The sequence below is a fragment of the Pollachius pollachius genome (genome assembly GCF_949987615.1).
Source record: "Pollachius pollachius genome assembly, chromosome: 4".
Taxonomy (NCBI): Eukaryota; Metazoa; Chordata; class Actinopteri; order Gadiformes; family Gadidae; genus Pollachius; species Pollachius pollachius.
Window position 1 is genome coordinate 28,017,203 of NC_136937.1, and position 24,079 is coordinate 28,041,281.

A 24,079-nucleotide genomic window follows, 5' to 3' on the forward strand; every position below is an offset into this window, starting at 1 on the left:
TCACTCCTCGCTGGGGGCCGTCTCTTCGGGCGCGGCGGCCGACCAAGCGCCCCAGGAGGTGCAGTCGGAGACGGACATGGCGATGGCCGTGTGGAGAAGGACCAGCGCCAGCAGGCAGATCTTCAGCTGGCGCCCGTGGCAGAGTCTGTCGCCGGCGCCGGCGCTGGTGGCGCCGGCGGTGGCGCCGGGAGGCGGCTGGCAGGGGACAGTCCTTTTTTTTAGGGTCCCGCCCGACGGCCGGTCCGTCTGCGCGTCCCACCGGACGTCGCAGCACTCGGCGTCGCGCTCCGGCGTCGACGGACGTTCGCCCAGGAGTCCTGCCGGGGGGGTGGCAAAACACACGCAGAGGGGGGAGGTAAGGAGACCTGAGAGGTGGACTGTCACTTCTACATACACACTGAATGTTTTGTATGTATGTATGTCAATTATGGCACCCATTGCGCTCCTGATCATATACAAAAAATAATTGAATCAAGTTGGAGACGTAGAAATGACGTTGTACTTGAGTTTGGTGTGTGTTGGGCTGGTGTGTGGGGGGGGGGGGGGGGGGGGTGATCTCTGGCTACCCAGAATGCAATAGTACCTGGCCGGATCGCAAGCCTTAGAAGAAGTCTTGGAAAACTGTACTTGGTGCATTTATGGAGTATATTTTGTCTGGGGGTTTTGGCTCCGTAAATGTTAGTTTACCCAAGCCTGTGGTTCATGTGGTGCCAAATGATTGCTGTTATTGATCTGTTGGTGGGGCTCAGAGGCGCGGAGGTTAAAATACTCCCTGCCCTCACTAGATGAAGTGGCGTGCATTCGAGACCTAAGGGTCCAGGAGGTTTTGACCACCAGGGGACAGCAAAATCACAAACGTGGCCTGGCTAGTTCATTGTCCAGAACATTGGGACATTCCTATCTGAAGGTTACAAATTATTCCAACAATGTTTGTTGTTGGTCTAGATATGGAATGGTGAATGTAAGATTATTTTCTTAACAGATCTCTGTCCGCAGATTTGTCAAAAAAGGTCAGGAAGGAAGTCAATTTTAGGATATTAATTAGACATGGACGCTTATCTCTTTTGGATAATATTAAAATGAAGTTGTCGACATCTTCTGGATGATACCCAGGTTTCCGCATCTCATTGAATTTTGACATGACTAAAATATAAGCTTTTCTCCTATTATGAGATGTAGCATATTGCAACAATGATATTGTGTACAAATTCTCCATATCTTCACAATAACATTTCAGCCAATAAAGCTCTTATTGGGAGGTGTAACATCGATATTGTGTAAAATCTCCTCGATTATCACATCGGAAAATCTTCATCTGTGAGGTTTCAGAGGTGATGTGGCAGGTCTGTCCTGACAGTGAAGCATCAACCCTGTTCACATCAATATCAGGAAGACAAACAAGGACAAAATAACTTGATTTGATGACACTTTTGGTTAGGTCACATTTCTCAAGTTAACTTAAGAAATTATTTGATTAAGAATAGAGAGAATATAATCAGTTCTGTTTTGCAGTGTTTTAAATTTTTTCAACACACTATACGGTGAATGTACTCCTCTCTGTATCCTTTGTTAATTTTCTTCTATAGTTATGGAATTGTAATGTGGATGAACTCAGATTGCTCTGTGCCTTTCGGTATGTGGGGAATCACATTTCGATTAGTTTTGACAATGTATTTCTGCCTACTCTCACCTGTTCCCCAAACTGACCACTAGATGTCGTCAGGATGTAAAGATAGGAACATACCGGGAAGAAATCGAATAATGACAGGGCAAAGTGAGGGAAAAATCACTATGAAAAATATTAGCGATACATCATAGCATTTCAGCACTATTTCCAAGCCATATATTTGCGTTCAAATAATGATAATAATACATTTTAAAAGCACACAGTAGTGAGAAGTCTAGCCTCATTCTTCGTATATCTCTAGCTGTAACGTCAGGCACCAATATTGTTAATATTTGTTGTACTTCCGCTGCTTGTCAGGACTTCCGCTACTGCACTCTACATTTGCATGAATTAGCATAATTTCTAAATAAAATATTAGTTCCTATGTTGCAATGGCTATTGTGTTGCATACTTGTTATCATGTTGCACATTTAAAATTTTAAATGAAGACAGATCGGCTTCCGACCAATTTCAATTCCTAGTGATCATCGTGAGAAGCAGTTGCACGAGTAACAGTAACAGTAACAGTAGTAGTGTGAGTAGGCCTAGAGCAGTAACAGTAGTAGAGTGAGTAGGCCTAGAGCAGTAACAGCAGTAGAGTGAGTAGGCCTAGAGCAGTAACAGTAGTAGAGTGAGTAGGCCTAGAGCAGTAACAGTAGTAGAGTGAGTAGGCCTAGAGCAGTAACAGTAGTAGTGTTAGTAGGCCTAGAGCAGTAACAGTAGTAGCGTGAGTAGGCCTAGAGCAGTAACAGTAGTAGAGTGAGTAGGCCTAGAGCAGTAACAGTAGTAGAGTGAGTAGGCCTAGAGCAGTAACAGTAGTAGAGAGAGTAGGCCTAGAGCAGTAACAGTAGTAGAGTGAGTAGGCCTAGAGCAGTAACAGTAGTAGAGTGAGTAGGCCTAGAGCAGTAACAGTAGTAGAGTGAGTAGGCCTAGAGCAGTAACAGTACTTTTAGAACTTTTAGCAGTAGTATTAGTAGTAGTAGTCGTAGCGCCTAGTAATAGTAGTACTTATAGCAGTACTAGTAGTATGAACAGAGGCTCGTAGCAGTAGTAGTATGGCCTAGTAGCAGTAGTACTCGTAGCAGTAGTAGTAGTAGCAGTACTAACAGGGCCTAGCAGCAGTAGGGCCTAGTAGCAGTAGTACTCGTAGCAGTAGGAGTAGTATTAACAGGGCATAGTAGCAGTAGTATTATTAATATTAGTAGGGCCTAGTAGGACTAGTAATATTAGTAGGGCCTAGTAGTAGTAGTAATATTTGTAGGGCCTAGTATACGCAGTACAATTAGTCCTAGTAGCAGTAGTAGTATTAGTAGGGCTTGGTAGCAGTAGCATTAGCATTATAGCAGCAGGGGTAACAGTGGTCATACTGTAAAAACACACACTAGCAATAAGTAGCAGTCGTAGTTAGCAGCAGCCTGGGCGAATATTGCTTTGCTAATAATTGGCTATATGCTGTGTGGTTTTGTTTGTGTGCATGTTTGTGGGCGTGTGCGTGTGCGTGTGCGTGCGTGTGCGAGTGGGTGAGCGTGTGCAACCTGTGCAGATGAAGCTGGGACTGCCCCCGTGGATGAGGTCATCGTTGTCGGGCAGGATGAAGGGACAGCTCTGCTGCACCTCCAGGCAGTACTGGTGGCAGGGGACCCGACGGGCACACGAGCCCTGCGTGGTGGGGAAGTACTGGGCACACAGCCAGGGCTTGTAGGCCACCTGGGAGGGGGAGAGGGAAGAGAAGGGGTGAGGGTGGTGGGGTGAGAACGGGGGAGAGAACCAAGGGGGGTAGAGAGGGGTTAGGGGTGAGGGGTGGGTGGGAGAGAGGGGTAAGAGGTGGGGTGAGGGGGGAGAGGTGAGGAGAGGAGAGATGAGCAGGGGGAAGGAGAGATGTGGAGAGGGAAGGAGAGATGAGGAGAGGGAAGGAGAGATGAGGAGAGGGAAGGAGGGAGAGATGAGGAGAGAGAAGGAGAGGAGAGATGAGGAGAGGGAAGGAGAGGAGAGATGAGGAGAGAGAAGGAGAGATTAGGAGAGGAGAGATGAGATGAGGAGGGGGAAGGAGAGATGAGGAGAGGGAAGGAGAGGAGAGATGAGGAGAGAGAAGGAGAGATTAGGAGAGATGAGATGAGGAGGGGGAAGGAGAGATGAGGAGAGGGAAGGAGAGGAGAGATGAGGAGAGAGAAGGAGAGGAGAGATGAGGAGAGAGAAGGAGAGATTAGGAGAGATGAGATGAGGAGGGGGAAGGAGAGATGAGGAGAGGGAAGGAAAGAGGAGAGCGATGAGGAGAGAGATGAGGAGAGGGGAGGAGAGAACAGGTTGCAGGATAGGAGTTCCTAAAGAGTTCTATTTCAGAGAAAATAAAATATTATTTTCTAATCCTGTTATTGACAGATGCTCTTTAAAGGGCTCACTTGGTCCTCACACACAGACACACACGCGCACACACCACCAGTCCACTGATACTTTATGTCAAACATTCACACATCATTTGTCCCTGTCCCGCAGATCGACGTAGTTTAACTAACCTCCCATTGCAATTTCTTAAACGCATTCATTATAATTATATATATATATATATATATATACTGTAAATATATCTGTGGTAGGTAGGTCGATTTCAAACTGGGATAGACAGGTTACCCCCGGCAGTGATAAAAGGCCAGATTACGGAGCTTCTAATCGCTGTCTGTTCTCTTAAACCTGTCCTGCACTATGTAACTTTTCAAATGCAGCTATTAACTCCATTAAGAAAATATCAGGATACAGCTATAGCGGTAGCTACAACTCAAGCCTCTAGAAAATGATACAGCTATAGCGGTAGCTACAACACAAGCCTCTAGAAAACGATACAGCTATAGCGGTAGCTACAACACAAGCCTCTAGAAAATGGTACAGCTATGCCGATAGCTACAACCCAAGCCTCTAGAGAAAGATATAGCTATAGCGGTAGCTACAACTCAAGCCTCTAGAAGCTGCTTATATGAAAACTTGCAGACTGCAAGTTTAAGGCCCTCATATGAGAATTTGCGGGCAAAGAACAGACCCACTCATATTGCTTGTGAGAAGCTATAGTAGGACTCAAAAATACTGCATATCAAGGTTTCAAGCTTACTGTTAGAATTATTTAGTAAGTTTACAAAAAATGAGAAAAAAAATAAGCTACATTTATTCTTGTTTCATTCGGTTGAGCCGCAGGCTGAAAGTGTATTTGTTTTCTGAAACGCCCGTGTTCCAGAGGGGAATCAACTATCTGGAAAAACCCTCATTGTTTCTCCATGGAACCCCGACTGATCCCCAGAAACCCCCCTCAGTTTAAAGATTGATGAGGCGTGGAGGCCACAGAAAGGAAGAACACCATCGACCTGAACAAGACTGGGGGGGGGGGGGGGGGGGAAGCTGAGAAAGATCAGGTAGCATGTTGCCGCGGACGACGAACAGAGCTATCCCGCTTCCGATCTAGGAAGCTGACCAAAACAACAAACACGACGCACTTGAGAGCGAGCCCAAACTCAAACTCACCACTTATATACCGAAGACCAAAAAAAAAAACGAAGGAGTCTGACAAATGAAACTCCGACCAATCCCTGGCCGCACTGCCGACATCCCAGGTCGTAGGATTAAAGCGTACTGCAGCACTGCGAAAAAGGCACTAAAGCTCACTGAAGCGCAAATAGCTGTAACTGAAGTTTGAGGGGGCGTAATAGTGTAGTGATTAAGGTGTTTGATTCCCAGTGGAAGCCTCCTGCGTTCCTGCCCCAAACGCCCGCGGTCCACCGTTAATAGACAACCTTCAGCCTGAACTGCGTGACTCAACGGACGGGGGGGCGGGGGGGTCCAAGGCCCACGGCGGGGATGGAAGAGTCTGTGGCGGGAGCTTCTGTAGGTGAGGCTACGAGCGTTGTAAAGAGAGCTCGACTTTTGAAACGAAACAACCCAAAGAAACGTCCCCTCCCTCCCTCCTTACGTTTCTCCACCATTGAGAGGCGTTGCGTTCACACACCTGTGATTGACGGACTGGAGGGATTCCCCGAGCCAATCAGGGAAGAGAGGCCCCGATTGAAAGGAGCCTTTGTTTACATTCGTGGCAGGCGCGCTCACACTAACTGCCCTTTGGCAGAATCGGTTCAAGGAAGTCATTTTGACAGACGATGCTGGTAACGGATGTTTCAGTGTGGCCAGTAGAAGCAGTTACGACCGTTTAATCAACCGGAGCAGGGTTATCCTTCGACACGTTTACACGACAATTCTGCATTGCTACAGTAGTGTCCTGTAATTGGCCCGGGTCCATTTTGGCTTCCTCTCTCTGGGCCGGCTGGCTGCCTCCAGATGTTTAGCTGTGCAGTCAAACTGACTTTAAGTTGTGCACGACTATGCAGAAACCCACACAGACACACTTCATAGTTTGAGTCCTAGGTGCAGCTGGGTCGTGCTGATCCGCGCTCCCCAGGTGCACTTTGATGCAGAACGACGACAACATACTTCAGGAGGGGTTACTGCTACTTACTGTGTGGCACCATAGCTTATTGTGTAGCGGTAAAGCCTTATTCATAATCATAATCATCAGTGCAACCCCTCTGTGTGTGTGTTGGCCGTGGGCAAGGCAAAGTCGCATTTCTATTAATGATCTGCATTTTGTATCGCAATCTACATGTTGCATCTCAGCTGAAACTGCTTATTGTCGTTTTTGGTGTTGTTCAAAGGCCCCTCCCCCCCCGGAACAGGGAGAGTGCGGCTGTGGGCGTGGAGCTCAGGGACCAAGGAACAAGGTGAGCGCTGAGGTCGAAACACTGTCGTACTGGATCCAGCCGCACCATCCATCACCCGTGGATGCACGTTCGACCGGCTCTTCCAGCTAACACGCTAGCAGCTCCCTCGGGGGACAGGACAGTGCGGCAGTATCGTGGTTAAAGCGTCCCGACTCCCAGCCTAGAGCCTCCCAGTACCGCGTTCGACGCCCACATACTGAGCACATGCCCTATGACGACACGTTCGTGCCTGTAACTGGCTTTGCGTAGAAGCGTCCACTGAGCGGCCGATAGTGTCTAAAGGCTTCGCTATGGTTCCACGTAGACGCAACACAATGGCCGAGCAGACGCTTCGACGCGGTCGTGAACCTGTCTTGGTTCTGCGTCTGGTTTACGTCGGGCTTACGGTAGCGGACCAATCACAGCCCTTGCTGCTGCGTCGCCTCGACGCAAGGTTACACTTTTTGGGGGGAACACGTCAGGCCCTTGCGTTGGACGCAAAGAGGGTCGCAAGGACGTAATGGGTCCCTTGCAGTTGCGTCAACATGGAACCATAACCAAGCCTTAAATGAGATCCACATGAGGAGACAGCAATGCAACGTGTACGTACGTAGGTAGGGGCAAGGAGCTCACAGCCAAACAGTTTATATTGTGGAATGGTTTTTAAAATCACATTTCGATCAGGTGATATCAGTATAACTGAAACAAAGCAACACTTCTCCTTCCACAGTAGAGCTTTTGCGAGTGCAGCAGCTATCGCGAGTGACGTACTGTCCATACAATAACAACACATCATGGAGGTTTATCTAAATGAGCAGCTGGCAGTAGGGACCCACTATCCAATCAAACCCTCGATGATCCAATCACAGCCCTCCTAACATGCTTTGCCCCGATGCTTTACCAAACCAAGAAATGATTGCCATCTTCAACCACAACAAAAAAGGAGAGCTTGCTGTAAATAGCATTAATATTGACCTAAAAAACAATTCCACCATTTTGTTTATCGCGATATGGCACGTGGCGTGCTCGCATTATATCAAGGAAACGACAGAACCACTATGCCTTACAACCAACTGATATGTTCAGGCTGAGACTTTCAGCGCCAGTGTGTGTGTGTGTGTGGCCTAGCCTAGCCTGTGTGTGTGTTTGTGTGTGTGTGTGTGTGTGTGTGTGTGTGTGTGTGGCCTAGCCTGTGTGTGTGTGTGTGTGTATGTGGCCTAACCTGTTTGTGTGTGTGGCCTAGCCTAGCCTGTGTGTGTGTTTGTGTGTGTGTGTGTGTGTGTGTGTGTGTGGCCTAGCCTGTGTGTGTGTGTGTGTGTGTGTATGTGGCCTAACCTGTTTGTGTGTGTGGCCTAACCTGTGTGTGTATGTGTGTGTGTGTGTGGCCTAGTCTGTTCATGTGTGTGTGTGTGTGTGTGTGTGTGTGTGTGAGTGAGTGATGTGGACAAATACATGGAGTGCTGTTTGATTGGCAGTGATTTGTAATAAAAGTGTTGCCAGGGGTGAGGTAATCGGTGAGGGAAGCCTCGGCCTTCAGAGGGGAACCGGAGACAATCCCAGTCAGCCCAGACAGGAAATCTGGGTCCGCCTGAAGATCTGTGTGTGTTCGCGTGTGTGCTTGGCAGTTGCCAAGGTAACAGCTTTTTCTGCTTTTCATTAGAGCTCAATGGGTAGGCTACTTTTCTCTCTCTCTCTCTACCCCTCGCCTCTCTTTCTCTCTCTCTCCCTTGCTCTCTCTCTCGCTCCTTCGCGCTCTCTCTCCATCTCTCTCTCTCTCTCCCTTGCTCGCTCTCCATCGCTCTCTCTCTCGCTCTCTCGCTCCTTCGCGCTCTCTCTCCATCTCTCTCTCTCTCTCCCTTGCTCTCTCCATCGCTCTCTCTCCCTCTCTCTCTCTATCTCTCTCTCTCCCTCTCTCTCTCTTCGTCGGTGCATATTGGTGTGAGTGCGTGTGTGTGTCAGTGTGTTTGTCTCTTCATGCGTCGTTCATCTGCATGTGTCCGGTGTTGTGCGTGCACATATACAGTGTGTGGGTGTGAATGTGACTGTATTTATGCATGTGTGTGCATGTGTGTGTGAAATAGATACTTGATTAATCCTAGTGGAAATGGAGGAACATGTGTGTGCACGCAAACAGGCCTGTGTGTGTGTCAGTGCACGTGCAGGCGCGCCCGCGAGGTGAGGGGACGGCATGAGAGCAGATTGAGTTAGCCAGGAAGCAGACCTGCAGTCTGATTTGATCAGCATAATGTGTGATCACTGGAAACCAAGAAAAACCTCCATCACCATGACACTTAGGCCACTTCAAACAATACCGGCAGCCTGCGCAGGGCTGGGGACACAACGCTCTGCACACTGGCTGCTGGCTGACTGTTAGCTGGCTGTTGGCTGACTGTTAGCTGACTGTAGGCTGGCGTACTGTTAGCTGGCTGTTGGCTGACTTATGGCTGACTGTTGACTGGCTGTTGGCTGACTGTAGGCTGGCTGTTGGCTGACTGTTGACTGGCTGTTGGCTGACTGTAGGCTGGCTGTTGGCTGACTGTTAGCTGATTGTTGACTGGCTGTTGGCTGACTGTAGGCTGACTGTAGGCTGGCTGTTGGCTGACTGTTAGCTGACTGTTGACTGGCTGTTGGCTGACTGTAGGCTGGCTGTTGGCTGACTGTTGGCTGGCTGTTGGCTGACTGTTAGCTGACTGTTGACTGGCTGTTGGCTGGCTGTTGGCTGACTGTTAGCTGACTGTTGACTGGCTGTTGGCTGACTATTGGCTGACTGTTGACTGGCTGTTGGCTGACTGTAGGTTGGCTATTGGCTGACTGACTGTTGACTTGGTGTTGGCTGGCTTTTGACTGGCTGTTCGCTGACTTGCTTCTTTATGTCCTCAGTTACATTATCAAGGGATTTTATCGTCTATATCGTTTCTTTTTCTCCTCCTTTAAACTCTCCCCATAGGGAAAAAAATGACAACGTTTGAAACGCGGTCCGTGTGGCACACACACGCGCACACAGGCATGCACAAACGCACACACACACACACACACACACACACACACACACACACACACACACACACACACACACACACACACACACACACACACACACACACACACACACAAACACACACACTCACGCACACACACAGCTGTTTCCACAAGGACAGGATGAGACAGATGTGGCTCCACAGCAAAAACAACCAAACACAACAACTTCCCTGAATACCTTGAAGACGTTTTTTTAAACGCCATTAAATGTTTCCTACGCCCAAAGTGAGTCGGGGCGAACACACACAGAGGGGGTGGCTGTGTGTGTCCAAGGTAGCAGGCGTCTAGGAAAGCCATCTTACTGTGGGAGGACGGGGATTGAACCCAGAACCTTCTGGCTGGGAATTAAACACGCCACCAGACACTCGACTACGCCCATTAATCCCTGAAACAAAACACTGCCTCCAAAAGCGTTCCAGCCTGTGTTTTACTACAAATAACAGATGACATCGCTCCGCTGTGTGTGATAAAGGTGGTGTATTAATTTTTGTCCAGAATCTGGGAATATAATATCTGTAATGACCGCCATAACTGGAAAAATATATGTAACTGTAATACTACAATGTCATTATCATCATTAGGTATTCACAGAGTATCTGTGGGTACCTATGTGGGTATTGCTATTCAAGGGTTTATGTATTATTATATTGGATTGGTAATGCCTACATCTCAGGGGGTTGACTGGTTATAATAATTATAACCATTATATGAACCGAGAGTGCTGCTAGTGTTGTACGGCTATAAGTAGGGGTGTTCCTTCCAAAAAAAGACAGCATACCACAAGTAGCAGCATACTACTAGTAAATGCAGAACAGATACAATGCTGACGGGAAACTGTTCAATATGGCCGTCAACAAGAGCTATTTGAAAAACCACTCCACCCCCAACGTGCACCGGAGCAGACAGCTCCATGCATAACTGTCACCCCTGAAGGACTCCGGACCTCCCTCACGGGGCAGGATCCGAAGACGGCTCTATTTTTGCATGGCCTGCCATGAAATGAAGCAAGGCTTCGCGTCTTCCCTCCCCCCCATCCGAATCGGTTGGACCTTGACCTCGCTCTGTCGTGGACGCCTCGCGCACCACTTCAAAAGAGGGGGAAGGTGTTGGGAGGGTAATAGTTCAGAGATGTGCAGTGGGCCAGTGTGTTGAGGGGTCGGGTCAACGGGGAAGTCAGGCTCCGACGTGTTCACCAGGTTGGGTTGCATTGCAAACCATACTTGAATGTGTGTGATATATTCGATGTTGACATTTATATCCTGAACAGTAAGGAGCAGGAACAGTGGTAAGAACGGTGATGACTGACTGTGTCCTGTGTTCTGTGTCTCAAAGTTCTCAGCTACAAAGTGTTTATTGGGACAGACATACTAAATAAATACATCATGTTTTGAAACTCAAAAAGAATCGTTTGAATAATCAAACGCTAAATTTCAATATTGAGCAAAATAATCATGATTATGATTCTTTCCATAATCGAGCAGCCCTAACACACATACACACATAATGTATACGATAAACTAAAAGAAGGAGAGGATTGCAGTTAAACATCCCAGACAGGGATTGGACAGTCACAACACACATCCCTACATCATTATTGCGTAGAAGAAGAAGCAGCAGCAGCCCTCCTATTAGAGCCATTAGCTCACCTGGGCTATTCTCTGCCTTATTTGTACATGGAGCGCAAGGAGGGCTCCCTTGGCAACTACAACGTGCCCTTTCCTTTCTTCTTTTACCAATTCATGTTTTAACACCTTAAAAATAAAGATCTATTCTCGTTCATCTTAGTCATCATCTCTCTCTCTCCCTCTCTCGCTCGCTCCCTCCCTACCTCGCTCTCTCTTGCTCTCTCTCTCTCTCTCCCCGGTCCCAGACATGTCCTCATAGGGCCAGGAATAGGTTCACCCCACTAATGGAGGACTCCCAGGTGCTGGCAACCTGGGTCCGGACTGGGATTACAGAGGGAAGTGGCCTCGTCAGGGAGCCTTATAGGCACTGTGTTGTGCTGTGTTGTGCGAGTAAACAAGTTAGCGTCGCGGCAACCTTTAAGGCAAACAATGATGATGTCATCTTCACGGGTCATGTACCTCGGCATACAAAAACATTTTATTGTTTTCGTATGCGTGTATCTTTTTGTTGCTGAATGTGTGTGTGTGTATGTATATATATATATATATATATATATATATATAGCGAGAGAGAGAGAGAGATATTTAAACTGCTGCAGAAAACAAGCTCATGAAAACGTTCATGTGCATGTGAGGTATTTACAGTTCAATTATATACGTGTTATGTTGTCTGTGAAAGGAGGAATAGGGTGGCCTTTACCTTAAAAAAAAAAGACATAAATCATAATATAATCAGAATAACACCTTGGTAAAAATGGGTTCATGGGCTGTATTGCCACCCGTCTCTGCTAGTGCCTGCTACAGCGAGAGCAGAGAACATTATCATGTGCATGCACATACACACAGACACACACAGACACACACAGACACACACAGACGCACACAGACACACACAGTCAAACACAGACGCACACAGACACACACAGTCAAACACAGACACACACAGTCACACACAGATGCACAAAGACACACACAGACACACACCAACACACATATACATTCACTCTCTACTCGGAAAGCGTCAGCATTTAGAGAGCACGGAGGTTACGCACTGGCTGCTGACGAATCACAGCCCAGGGCTCTGCAGAAGAGGCCCTGTATCGGCGAATCACAACGCAGAGCTCTGCAGAAGAGGCCCTGTATCGGCGAATCACAAAGCAGAGCTCTGCAGAAGAGGCCCTGGAGCAGTGAATCACAAAGCAGAGCTCTGCAGAAGAGGCCCTGTATCGGCGAATCACAAAGCAGAGCTCTGCAGAAGAGGCCCTGTATCAGCGAATCACAAAGCAGAGCTCTGCAGAAGAGGCCCTGTATCAGTGAATCACAACGCAAGGCTCTGCAGAAGAGGCCCTGGAGCAGCGAATCACACTGCAGGGCTCCGCCTGTAGCAGCGAATCACAGCCCAGGGCTCTGCAGAAGAGGCCCTGGAGCAGCGAATCACACTGCAGGGCTCCGCCTGTAGCAGCGAATCACAGCCCAGGGCTCTGCAGAAGAGGCAGCAGCCGGCAGGGGGTCTGGGGGAACATCTCACCTCACTCCTCCCAAGGTTGAGGAGGGCAGGGGGCCCCCTTGGCCTGACGACCCCGGGCTATCGCTCGGCACTCGCGGAGCAGGTCGTTCAACGGCGCCGTGAATGACATTATTAGCCGGGGGTTAAAAATCAACTGGGATAAATGGATTTCAAATAAATGAGGGGCTCAGGATTAGGCTTAGAGTTGAAGCGCCAACCGCTAATCGTTAACCGTGTTGATATTTAGCAGCCAGCCAAAGCCTCCTCTGGCCCCTCCTCTTCCACAGCAATGACTCAATCCTTCATGTATTCACGTGTGCATGTGTTCATGTATTCATGTATTCATATCGCTTGGGACCGGGGTGGGGGTCTGATCAACCTCAGTGGTGTGACCCCCCCACTGCCATGAGCCGCTGTTTGTTGTGGTGGCCAACGTCCCCGGTGATTGGCTATCGCCCGGACGACGCGTGGACCCATCCGCACCGAACCGCTGAGATCCGGTACACTGCACTTTGACCAAATCGAATCGCGGATACGACTCTCGTGACAAAGACTTCAGCACGCGGCAAATCTTGTAAAGCCCCCCGTCCATCTGCTTACATTTTTATCAGGGAAGCAACACTTTATTCTTCAAACACAAAGGACAGAGGCATTCGACTGGTCTGCCCGGAAAACGGCATTCATAGTAGTCCTGCAGTACCCTCCTATATATATACTGTATACATATATAACTGGTAATACAGTGTGGTCGACAGCCAATCAGGAAACACAAAACCACCAGGGAATAATACTGCGCTGTCAAACGTTTCGATAGAGACTGACATCAGCAGGCCCTTTGGCAGACGAGTGAAGAACAGCCAAGCTAGCTCTTAGCATCGAGTAGCTAAAGCCTCCCCACCCATTAGTGTGGCTTGAACGGGCATTCATCATATCCAATGTTTATTTACCGTACAATCCGATACAGTGGGCCGCTGTACAGTCACTTTGAGCATGCAAACGCTGCATTCATACCCACTGTACTGATTCACACTTTCAGAACTTCCTTTTGAGTTCCAGGATCTCTCTTGTCTTTTGACGAGCGATGACCTGAGGGATTATTATTATGAACCACCACTTTAGTCTGCGGGGTTCTATTCAAACGAAACAGGATCGGTGGCTTCTCTGTTCTTCAGTCATTTAGTTGTCACTTTTTTCTATGGCTTTCAACGGAACCGAAATAGAATGGATGTTAATTTTGCATGTCCTTAATAGGGATCCAGAAATGACATAACATTACATGGCTACACCCTGCAGAGTCACACTGCCTACTCTATGCTGTCGCCGCTAATATTATATTGTTCAATCATGTATAAATATATAATCCTCAAATATTACCATAAAATCTTTAAAAAGAGAGACTATTAAAGGCAATTCAATGGCATAACTTAAGCTGTAATGTAATCGCACTGTTGACCAAAATAATAATAATAAATAATTATGCGGTTACCTTATTGCTGGTTTATCACACAGCAGACAATGAACCTCCCTGCATAATGTACGGTAATAACGGATGATGTCACCAGTAATAGTATTTAATGTGTGTGTATGTGTGAAATGGACAAAATATTGTCTTCCCCTCTGCCGGAAAATATGTTTTGTGTGTGAAAAACTATTTGTGCTACCTGGTCAGGCTACAAATGATCAAAAAGCGATTGGGTTTTAAAATACAAAGGCCCTGGTGTATTATAGGCTCCCTACTTCACCACCAGGTTCTGTGTTTATTGGCCGTTACAAATCCATTTAGAAACTGAACCCTTTCTGACATCACAAGTTGGGGTGGTCGAAGTAGTTTAGTCCAATGGTGAGGGTTATTATGATTTTCTTATCGGGTTGACTCCCAGCACAAAGGTTCTTGGTTCAAATCACTAGGCCTGCAGTGCTATAGACTTCCTTTGGATAAAAGTGTAATACGTGAAAGTGGAAATCCATAGAGTGATTCATTTTCATTGCAGACCCATGCCATTCTGTTTATGAAATGTACTTGACAATTGTGTACCACAGAATAGTTGAATACCGGATTCTCATACCGTCCCAAGGGTTTGCATTCATTTTCCATACGGAGAAACCATCTCTGCCTTATAACAGTTCCAAATCAATGCACTACACATCCAACATTAACATGTTCGCAAAAAAAAACATGCTGAAAGCGCTTCAGAATATGAAATGTTTTTGCTGATTAAATTGATCAAAACGAATAATACTATTACAGATGAAAGTACTAATAAGTAATCATTGATGGTAACTGGAGTATAAGCAGAAAAAACTTTGGGCTGTGCCATTATCAGCAAATAATGTGCTTCGGCACTGGTGATTAGGACTTAACATCATTATCTAAACACAGAACAGCGCGTTGCAGTTTATCCCCTCTATTACCAGTACAACTTAATAAGTACAGTTAGCTGCAGGATGCGGTGCGCACTGACACATCGAGAGCCCTTTCTGCCACCTTTCCTCTGCCGTGCGGTCGGAGCTGAAACGATGGTAAACATGTCCTTTAGGACGGTGGACGCTGTTGCCCCACACCGTCAATACATCCACGGCAAGTGAACCTTCACATCATCCTCAATCATCCTAATGGCAGCGCGTGGAAGATTACGCCAGGCCTTCTCTCACGGTGACCTTTGACCCCCGTTGGCACGCACCGCCGACGCCACGGGTGGCATACGGAGGAGGTATGTCACGATGGGGATAATTATTATTCAAATGAGTGCTCAGGCGCGAGGGGCAGGAGGGAGGGAGGGAGGGAGGGAGGGAGGACTCCTTTTTTCTAGGAGGTGAGACGCCGGTTACAGAGAGGCTGCCAGACCGTCACTGGTTTGGTCAAAAACAAAATAGAGAAGATCAGAGACTCAGGGAGGACAGCCGTGTTCTGATTGAGGTGCGGTAAGAGCGGTGCAGCGTGGGTTGAAACTGGCAGGCAGCGGGAATCAACCACTTTGCCCTGGAGCAGCACCTGCTCAGGGAGGGGGAGGAGGGGAGGGGAGGGGCCTACTGTCCCACTGAGGGTGGAGGGGAGGGGCCTACTGTCCCACTGAGGGGGGAGGGGAGGGGCCTACTGTCCCACTGAGGGGGGAGGGGAGGGGAGAAGCCTACTCTCCCACTGAGGGGGGAGGGGTGGGGAGGGGAGGGGCCTACGGTCACACTGAGGCAGGAGGCTGTGGAAGGGAGGGGCCTACGGTCACACTGTGGCAGGAGGCTGTGGAAGGGAGGGGCCTACGGTCACACTGAGGCAGGAGGCTGTGGAAGGGAGGGGCCTACGGTCACACTGAGGCAGGAGGCTGTGGAGGGGAGGGGCCTACGGTCACACTGAGGCAGGAGGCTGTGGAAGGGAGGGGCCTACGGTCACACTGAGGCAGGAGGCTGTGGAGGGGAGGGGCCTACGGTCACACTGAGGCAGGAGGCTGTGGAGGGGTGTGGAGGGAAGGGGTGTTGCCTACGGTCACACTGAGGCAGGAGGCTTAGCTCTAGCTAACACTGGTGGGTACAGAAGGCAGGCGTGCTGGTTTGGCTGCTTCATGGTGCTAGCAGGGTATGTAAGCTCTATAGGTCGCCCTTCCTTGGCTGTTTCCTTCCCAAGTACTTCCTACGTCATTAGCATGCTGTTCAGGTGCCCAGGAGGATTGGTGGGGTGGGGTTGGGGGGCTGTCCATTCAAAGAGGAGGAGGGGTGAGGGGGAAGGTCAAGCTCACCTCGTTCAATCACACGTGAGCTCAGCGTGTTCAACGTGGGCGGCTGTGGGATGGGGTGGGCCTAGCGTTTCATGCTAGTTAGTTGGGCTGGGTAAAAAGATTGATTTATTTGATTTTGGATCGATTTCATTTAAATTTTGCAATATCGATTCGTAGGGCATGAGATCGAATTTCTTTTTTTTTTTGTTCAAGTACACTTTCACTTGCAAATCCTTTCTAATTCCAGAATTGCACTTGTGAGACTTGAGACGGTTTTGTTTACAGCTCAAGTTTAAACTGTCCAATTTACGAGTTTGCACTTAAAACCTGTTGTTTAAGATGAAGAGAAAAAATAAAGTACATTTGTGTTTTGTAACACAGTTGAGCCATTTTCATTATTCAAGAGCAGATTGAATCGAACCTTATGAATCGAAATCGAATCGATTTAGGGAACTGGCCAAGATACCCAGCCCTACTATTTAGCATGCGCACACAGCCACGCTAGGGTAGGGTTAGCGTAGGCTAGCATGGGAGGCTTGTGCTAAGTGTGCGTACACCAACGGATGATGATGTATCCAAGTTAGCCTTTAAAGATGTAGATTTCCCATTAAAGAATTCCTGTCTAAAAGCTTTGCAAGTAGACAAAGGGATATAGTGTATATTATTTATATATATATATATATATATATATATATATATATATATATATATATATATATATATATACATACAGTAGGCCTATATATATATATATATACATGGACACAAGAGACTATATTAGAACGCAAGCAGGCAGGGGTATATGCTAACAATCCTTGGAAATCTCGTTCACACTTCTCAACAATGTTCAGATATGTCAGCATCGATTTAAACCAACACTCTTCTCAGGCTCACACAGCAGCTAGCCTGCTCATTAATGGTAGCACTGCAAGGACTAGAAATGCATAGCGGTGGATTGATTGCATATGTATGCAAACCAAATATGACATATTCAGTGATCATTTTCCTAAGTAGAACTACTCTACGTGTACAACATGAAGCTGATTGGATGCAAAAGAAATTTGATTAGTTACCACATAATAATATAAAAAACATTTTAAAGTACCTTAAGGGATTAAACTAAACTATGATTCAATGAAGCAGCTCAACGGTCTGCTAGCTTGCGCTACTACTAGCACTATTTGGTAGCTGATGATGTTGTTGTGGTCTTTTAATATCCAAGACACACACACACATGGACACACACACACACAAATACACACACGCACACACACACACACACACACACACACACACACACACACACACACACACACATTGAATAGTCATTTATCTCTAAAGGCTCCGACTCCTTAAGGTTGCATTATGTAGCAATGATAAATAGTAAAGTGTGACTGTGTTTATTGATATTGCTGCACGGGGGGTGGGGGTAACTGCAGCTTATTTAAAAGTGCTGACAGGACGAGGCACTATGTGGACACGAAGGTCAATCCAAGAGAGATACTTTGGGCACCCTGGAGTGGTTTATTATTAAGGTATGGATTATGATCAAATGTCTTCATTTTTGGTACGGTTGCTAACGGTAACTGTGCTTGCAAGTTGCTTTTAGGGGGTTTTGAGATTTGTCTCAAACATTTTTGGCAAGCTATTAGCTACTAATAAATAAAAGGATGTTTAAAAGTGCTACTTCTTTTGTACTATTAATGTTTGTATTTATTGTATCGAGTGGGCAATTTATAAAGCAAATACCTTAATGTTGGCCTTTGCTCAATTTTAAATATTAATGTCCAAATATTTCAAATAAATGTTTTTTGCTTCAGTTTGTTGGATTCTGTATTGTGTTCAGATAGGATTACTCTATAATTGTATTAAGTCAGACAAAATGGTAATGAAATACTTTCTCTATCTTTGTTAGGGCAGCCAAGCTAGCTAGCCGTGAGCTTGGTTAGCATGACCACATCAACCAGAGTACAACATGCAATGTCCCTAGTAGCTACATGCAAAAATATCCCACTGAGCCTTCAAGCAGACGCAAACCACGACGAGCCTCGTATGAAGTTATTTTCCCACAGACATTTCGCACATGGGCAGTCTGTTTTTACGGCACAGAGAGCAGTTCTCTCCCGATAAGGATCAGGTTTGGCCCATATAATCGTACAGACGGTTGGCTCCGTGGCTGAGAGAGAGAGGGCGAGAGAGAGGTGCTTTTGATCTTTCGGGGGGGGGGATCAAAGCAGAGTTTCAAAAAGACGACCACCTACCACTCTCTGTCTGGCATCTGTGATGTCTCACCTCGGGAGGACAGGGGATTAACCCCGCCAACAAATGACGAACAACGGCGTTCTCCTTTTGAAAATCGGACCCTTGTTGGGTCCGCTCTGAGCTCTGAGCGGGATGAGCCAAAGATCTGACTCAGTCAGGGGTTTGTACAGAGAGGACACACAGGACCTGATGCGGGCAGGGAGAGGGTCAGGGGTTGTAGCGTTATCAGGGCCTATCTTCCTATCCTGTCTCTTACTTCCTATGAGCTCTGTACGCCAGTTAAATGTCCTCGTAGCCAGAAGGATACTAACATGGTTTTAAGAAGAACAACAAAGACATGTAACAGTAACATGAAACAGAAAGGCATATCGTTCCATTGGAAGTCCCGCCCACTCTCTCTCTCTACTAAACCCATGTTACTTAATGTCCCGCCCCTGCTCTCTCTCTACTAAACCCATGTAACAGTAAATCCCGCCCTCTCTCTCTCCTCTAGACCGATGTAACTGAAGGTCCCGCCCCCTCTCTCCACTACACCCATGTAACTGAAGGTCCCGCCCCCTCTCTCTCTCCACTACAACCATGTAACTGAAGGTCCCGCCCCCCCTCTCTCCACTACACCCATGTAACTGAAGGTCCCGCCCCTTCTCTCCACTACACCCATGTAACTCTAAGTCCCGCCCTCTCTCTCTCCACTACACCGATGTAAATGAAGGTCCCGCCCACTCTCTACACTCACCCATGTACATGAAGGTCCCGCCCCTTCTCTCCACTACACCCATGTAGATGAAGGTTCCGCCTCTTCTCTCTCCACTACACCCATGTGAGTGAAAGTCCCGCCCTCTATTTCTCTTCACTAAACCTGCATAACTGAAGGTCCCACCCTCTCTCTCTCGTGTGTAGACCGGCACTATTTTTTTTTCTTAGCATCGTGTTAGCATCTTATCCTAGTTATCTTTCTTGTATACGTGATTTGGTTAACCTAGCGATTGTAAGTGCTTGGCACTTGTTCTATGAACATCCTTACTTTAACGACGAGCGATATATATGCACTTATTGTAAGTCGCTTTGGATATTTAGCATCTGCTAAATGCCCTAAATGTAATAGTAAATGTCTAAACAGATGTAACTGAAATTGCGTCAGGGCACGAGGTCAGCTCCACCTGCCTGCTACTGAGTGTTACATGTCAGTGTTTCTCCAACAAACCTGGTTCCGTGCAATACGTGGGGACCACAGCATGGTTGGGGTTTGCCTTTGGTTTCCTCAACTGCACTGTGACCATCCCAGGTATACATCCATCGCTCTCCAGGGACACAGAGATTCACTGTCCTCCCAGTACAACCCCACTGACGACTATGTGCAGAGTACACACAAACATTGCAGAGTCTCTCTCTCCAGGCATCCATAAACCAGACGAGGGATCAAGACGGGGGGTGAGTCCCACTTAGTCTCCTTAACCTGCCCCTTCCAGCAGAGGGCCTGCCCTGTGAGGGGTGGAGGGACAGTGAAGGGGTCACTGGGAGGGGAAGTTAGACTCACTGACGCCAAGACCAGAGGCAGGCCACAGCTAAAATGTGGCAAGCATCTCCTCACCCTCCCAGTATGTTGTCTGGTCACATGCTGGTGCAGTCTGAGGCCTCTGGCTGTCCCTTTAGGACAACCAGACCCTTTTCACAGAGAACCTCATTATGCTAACGACGGCACTGGTACGCAGGGTAGCAGACTACACTAGCGAAGAAAAGTCTACTACTGGTGCCCTGGCGCATAAAGGAGCAGACCAGTAATTAGTACCAGGGGTAACGAGCAGTAACATTAACGATAGTAGAGTAAACACAGCCATAAGATGCGTAGGCTATCCCACGTCGGAGGATTGGGGCTCAGGTCTTGTTCTGTGTTTAAGATAATGGCTGGTAATGGATAGAGGTTTTGAGCAGGGCTCGAGGGTATAGATCACATGTGTGCAGCGCTGGCGTGTGTGGTCTCATTGCAAACACTACCCACTTAAGTTCAAGTTAGGACACACAGCTTTGAACGTATGGGGAGGCTTTTAATGATCACGGAACTACAGCTGGGGTTTTTACATTGTGCAAAGTTTCATTGAAATCGCACCGTGCTATTATAGGCTACTAGCGCTATTCAAGAGCTTGCATAGTAAAAAACACATACTACACACGCTATTCTGGACGACCGATCGCCACAAAAGGGCAGACACACTGATCTTCCTTCAGAATAACTGCTAACCTAACACTTTATGGCTTCTTGCAGCACCACTGCATGCTTCCCCATTCGTTTTGCACTATGCTACTGTCATCTCCCCGGCTGTACATTGTTGATAATATTTATGAAAATTTCCTTGTTATACAATTCAATTTTCCCAATATGAAGGTCTATACTATATATCAATTCAAAATATTGTTAGCTGCTGCTGCTGAAGAAGAAAGTAGCAGCAGTTTGTCTTGATTTTAATTGTTCGTATTATAAAATAACGGATAAGGGTGCCGTTGAAGTCCCATATCGATAAGCAGTCGATAGGGTAGTATCGATGCTGAGTAGTACTTGCTTATGTTAACGATAACGTGGGTACGGTGAGCGTTGTTACAAGTCGGGCCTACATGTGTGTATCTCGCCTCAAAGAGCTCGGCCTTTGGCAGTAACATCAGGACATCCAGAATAACACCAGCAGCACGCGAGGCAGTGCTCCTGCAGTCGGTTTATGACCTCTAAAACCAAGCAATAAGAATGTGGCATCAACCCCCCCCCAGCACGTCTCCGAGCCCTTCTTAACGGCAGCGATCATGTATGATCCGACAGATGGCCTGGTTAGCATCATGTTTTAACACCTATCGGCTCGTCTTTGCCAGCGATTGGTGAATGGAGACCATCTGGGATTGGCCGAGGCTTCTGTGAATGGAGCGCCGGGTAGCGCCGCTCGACGCGCGCCCCGTGCACGAGCCGCCCTTCCTTCGGGAAACCGAACTGTCCCTGAAGAAAATCGGACGTTCAGAATCCCTTAGAAACACACGTAGCCCCGCCATACGCGGGAAAAGTCAAACACACTTTCAGATGTGGAGTATTTTTGTCAAATGAGACGGGGTTTGGGGCTTGGGGGGGAGACTGGGATACACAGGCCTAGCTAGGCTACTGTAAATGGCTTCCTAATGGACCTAGTAAACATCTTGCCGCGGAAGTAGTGCTCTAGCGAGGAAAAAGCAAACACACCGTTTCCGCCCCATTAGGCAGGGGGAACCCACCACTTCAACCTAATGAACGGCACTCGACGTGGAGTAGGCTCGCGACGATCAACACCTGGCGCGTATGCGACAGCGACAGCGGCAGCGGCGCGCGTTCAACACTCGCGGGCAGGATGACGTGGGAGCGCTGCTCGGAAGTTGCTCGCAAACGATAGTATGAAGCCGTGGGGCTACTGCCTCGGCCGGGGGCTAACACCATCACATTTAAACGTCGGTCGACCCCCTCTGGTTTAATGGGGGCATATTATAATCCCGATCCACACATCTAGGTGATCAATAGGTTATCGATTAGCTAATAGGGACTAAAGACCGCGAGTGAGCCTTCAATGTCAAAGACTACAAGCACAAAGAGCCAATAAATATAGAGCTATTGAATGTGGTTTTGAACAGCGGAAGCCCCCCCCGTCTCTGCCCGTGCAGAACGGAGGAGGCGACCGGCCGGCCGCTCGTGTACTCCTGCAGTATTTCCACGCGAGCCCGGTGCGGGCCTCGAAGCACACATAATTTGGAAATGAATGAACACGGAGGCCTTGCCTAGAACCGAGTCTCCTTGAATCTGTCATACCGTCTCCATGGTGACCGCGGGAGGAGGAGGAGAAGGAGGAGGAGGAGGAGGAGGAGGAGGAGGAGGAGGAGGGTGAGGACCGTAGCTGCATCTATCTGGCCCAAATCAACAGATGGGTAGAGGATTCCTGTGTTGTTGGGTTTTTGTGGGGTGTTTGGGTGGAGGGGTTTGTTTTTGTTTCGCCTACCTTGCACTGTTCCATGCACGTCCTCACCGAGTACGCGTCCGTCTCGTACTTCTGAGTCATGAGCTCAAAGTCCTCGTACTTCTCCTGGGCGTGCTGGTCGTAGCGCTGGTACGCCTGGATGCACAGGCTGCACCGCGTCAGGTCGCCATCGCTCAGCGCGTCCGGGCTGCAGTTCAGCTGGTCCGCACTCGTCGACCCGTAAAACAAATCCAGTAGCGAGTAGGAGTTACAAAAGGAGAGATACAAATCACTCATATTTACAGGCGACGAGCCGCCGTCGGCCTCCGAGAGACCCTTGCACAAATGGTCGGCGTCCCCGAAAGTCACGCAGTCTTTGGAGAAACTGTCCTGTGGGCAAGTTTCGAGTCGCAACAAATGTTTGGTAGAATTTCCTATAAAAATAGTGTCTTCGCTTCCTCTGAGGCTGCTGTGTGCGGAGCGGGGTCGGGGGGGCGCGGGGCGGCCGGACGGGTAGGCCCCCGTTTCCTTGTTGGCGGAAAACTTATCGCGGGTCCTGGTCAGTTTGGCCTCGGCGCAGAACCACAGGTGATCGGAGAGCAGGATGGTGAGGAACAGGAGGGACGCCAAGGACAGTCGCCATCTCTGCGCCCTCTCGGAGTCGGTGAATGGCTTTTCGTTTTCGCGGGGCTCGAGCCAGATTTGGAAGCCGTCGTCTTGCTGCCAACACGTCCAAGCACCCCTGGTCATATTTTGGGAACGCGCTTCGCCGGCCGACTCCACCGTGGGGGATCCTCTGCCACAACAGTCATTGACGTGGGTTCACTTTTGTGTTTTTCTCCTCTTAAATAACACCGGCTGGTCGGTTGTCCTGGCTTACCTCCGCGTGCACTATCGGTAATTCCCATTAAACGGACGCGCCGGCGGAGGAATCAGACGCTGCGACCACGGGCCGCGTTCTCCACGGCTCTCCGGTGAAGATGCTATTCTTTAGCAACATGTCTCGCCCCTTTGGCGCCTCCTCTCGCCTGTACCGTGTGCTCCTCGCCGCGCGACTTCCTCTGCGTAGCCTTCGAAGCCGCTTTATAAAACCTCGCGCGCGTTTACATTTTCCCGGGCTCCCGCCGCGAAGGGACAAGGGCTCATATCCTGGCTCGACATGGTGAAATTAGCTCCCTGGCGTGGCTCAGTGGCCTAGGACCTTGTCTTTTTCATTCCACCACACCGTCATTTCGCTCCGTTGTCAAGTCGCTCGCCGCCATGTTCGCCCCCGAGACGATGTTTGCAGGAGCTGCGTCGCGCGAGACATCTTCAGCGCCGCGGCCCCGCCATCCCTGACGCATCCGGAGAGCATGCGCTCGCGCTCGGCACGTGAGCCATGCGCGGCCGAATAGGCTGACACTGACACACACGCGCGCGCGCTGCAAATCTCCGCTTTCAGCTTTACAGGTTTATCTTATTTATTGACGTATTGACTGGAGGTATCAGCCCGCTTCTGATTATCTTTGGCCGATTACATTGTGCCACCCACTCCTCTCTCTCGAATCCTCGTGCACACGATCACGAGCGCGCGCATGTGCG

General features: G+C 48.5%; 1 protein-coding gene across 1 annotated transcript; it reads right to left on the reverse strand.

Moving 5' to 3' along the window:
• On the reverse strand, window positions 1-23,248 carry nalf1a (NALCN channel auxiliary factor 1a; the record flags this gene model as incomplete). Its single annotated transcript, XM_079734261.1, has 3 exons — window positions 1-317; window positions 3,202-3,373; window positions 22,541-23,248. The coding sequence occupies 3 exons, from the start codon at window positions 23,246-23,248 to the stop codon at window positions 1-3; spliced, it is 1,197 nt and encodes a 398-aa protein (XP_079590387.1).
• Window positions 23,249-24,079: the final 831 nt, after the last annotated feature.